This window comes from Charadrius vociferus, unplaced genomic scaffold (assembly GCF_000708025.1).
Source record: "Charadrius vociferus isolate BGI_N301 unplaced genomic scaffold, ASM70802v2 scaffold204, whole genome shotgun sequence".
NCBI classification, from domain to species: Eukaryota; Metazoa; Chordata; class Aves; order Charadriiformes; family Charadriidae; genus Charadrius; species Charadrius vociferus.
The window spans coordinates 30047-32414 of NW_009647831.1; the positions used below are offsets into that span (position 1 = coordinate 30047).

The following is a 2368-nucleotide window of genomic DNA, read 5'->3' on the forward strand; positions in this document are numbered from 1 at the left end:
GCCCGCTGCCCCACGTGCAGTCCCACAGCCCCTCCATGCCGGCACCGCCAGGGCAAGGTGCACTCAGGCTGGGGAGACATTTCCCTGGCATGGTCTGTACAACAGAGCTCAGAGCCCCGTCCCTCTGCCACCCTTCTGCTTTGGCAGCCCTCCCCACCACCCGGCCCCTGCCCTGGCTCCGCTGTGTCCCACGTAGGGCTTCACAGACAGCTCTGCTCTGGGCTCTGCTGGACTCTGAGCATGCGTGAGCCTGGGAAGGGCTGGGCGGTCCCCCAGTGCAGATGAGTTTCAAAGGTCAGCCCAAACCCAGACCATGGCAAATGGCCAGGTCTGGAAAGGAAAAGTACAACGGTGTGAGACGGGGGGTGACTTTGGGGGTATGGGCCACCACATGGGGTGGGGCAGACTGTCTGAAGGATGAGCGCTGGGCACGGGGACAGCAGTGACCTGACGTGGCTGCTGGGTCATGCTTCCCGCAGTGCAAGGGCCCTGACACAGGGTCCCAGCCTCCCTCTCCGTGCCACCCTTCGGGACAAACAAGAGCACTGAGAGGTTGTGAAGAACCAGCCCTTCTTCAGTCATCTTCCAGGCCTGGTGGAGCACTGGGACAGCAAGGCTTTGCACCTTGACAACAGTGTTACCGTTACTCCAGGCACATCCAGACGCCCCTCTTTAGGACACCATCCACAAGTTCACATGTGGGACAGCCCTGGGTAGGTACCTCAGGTACCATTCACCAACTTTGGAAGTAGAGTCCAGCCTTCAAGCGGTACTTTGGGGAGACCCCACTTTATCACAAAGAAGATATGAGAGAGTCAGCTCTGACAATGATAATGCCAATCATGATCATGACCATGAAAAAACAAAACAAACCCAAACAAAACAACAAAGTGCAGGCCTGGAATGAGAATGGGTTTCATTTGTGGAGAGTGATGGGAAGTGTTTCACTATTGAGGAACACCCATGATATGACTTTCTAATGGACCCTTTGAGCTCCTGGTTCCTCATGCTGTAGATGAGGGGGTTCACTGATGGAGGCACCGCCGAGTACAGCACTGCCACCACCAGGTCCAGGGATGGGGAGGAGATGGAGGGGGGCTTCAGGTAGGAAAACACTGCAGTGCTGATAAATAGAGAGACCACGGCCAGGTGAGGGAGGCACGTGGAAAAGGCTTTGTGCCGTCCCTGCTCCGAGGGGATCCTCAGCACAGCCCTCAAGATATGCACATAGGACACCACAATGAAAACAAAACACCCAAAGGCTAAACTGATGCAAAAAACAAGAAGCCCAGCTTCCCTGAGGTAGGAGTGTGAGCAGGAGAGCTTGAAGATCTGTGGGATTTCGCAGAAGAATTGACCCACAGCATTGCCCCGGCAGAGGGGTGTTGAAAATGTATTGGCCGTGTGCAGCACAGCAGTGAGACACCCACTGCCCCAGGCAGCTGCTGCCATGTGGACACAAGCTCTGCTGCCCAGGAGGGTCCCGTAGTGCAGGGGTTGGCAGATGGCAACGTAGCGGTCGTAGGACATGACGGTGAGAAGAGAAAACTCTGCTACGATGAAGAGGACAAATAGAAAGACCTGGGCAGCACATCCTGTGTAGGAGATGTCCCTGGTGTCCCAGAGGGAGTTGGCCATGGCTTTGGGGACAGTGGTGGAGATGCAGCCCAGGTCGAGGAGGGAGAGGTTGAGCAGGAAGAAGTACATGGGGGTGTGGAGGTGGTGGTCGCAGGCAACCGTGGTGATGATGAGGCCGTTGCCCAGGAGGGCAGCCAGGTAGATGCCCAGGAAGAGCCAGAAGTGCAGGAGCTGCAGCTCCCGTGTGTCTGCGAATGCCAGGAGGAGGAACTGGGTGATGGAGCTGCCGTTAGACATCTGTTCACTCTGGTCATGGGGCACTGTTGAAAGAGGAGAAGACATGGACAAGTTAAGGTAGACTTCTTGGAGACCATCTGCTTTTTCCCCCCAAATCACCCCCAAATGATTTATCTTTCTTTGGCTTTGTCTCATTCAGCTCGTTTTCGTGCGATCTGGTTTGTGCTGCTGAGGGCAATGCCTTTGAAGGGGCAGAAACCCTCCTCTTTCCCACTGCTTTTAGCCTGAACATTGGTGAGCCCAGAGGGACAAAAGGGCTCTCTGTGCCCTACTGCAGAATCAGGAGAGCTGGTCTGCCCACCAGTGACCTGTTGGTCACCACGCAGGTGTCCTGTGCTGACACCTCTCTCTGTGGGAGAATGATCTCCCTAACAACAAACTTGAGGAAAAAAAGATGGACTTTAGTGAGTGTGGGAGAGTCCAGTTTCAAAGCCCATTTCCCCGCACTGATTTCTCTCTCCCTGTGCAGCTGAGCAGAGCGGGATGCAGAAGG

The 2368-nt window shown here is 55.4% G+C and overlaps 1 protein-coding gene across 1 annotated transcript; it reads right to left on the minus strand.

Annotated features, from left to right (window-relative positions):
- Positions 1-733: 733 nt before the first annotated feature.
- Positions 734-1875, minus strand: LOC104284353 (olfactory receptor 14A16-like). The gene is made up of 2 exons (XM_009882675.1): positions 962-1875; positions 734-788 (listed from the first exon to the last, which is right to left on the minus strand). Exons 1-2 carry the CDS (start codon positions 1873-1875, stop codon positions 734-736), a joined length of 969 nt encoding a protein of 322 aa, XP_009880977.1.
- Positions 1876-2368: the final 493 nt, after the last annotated feature.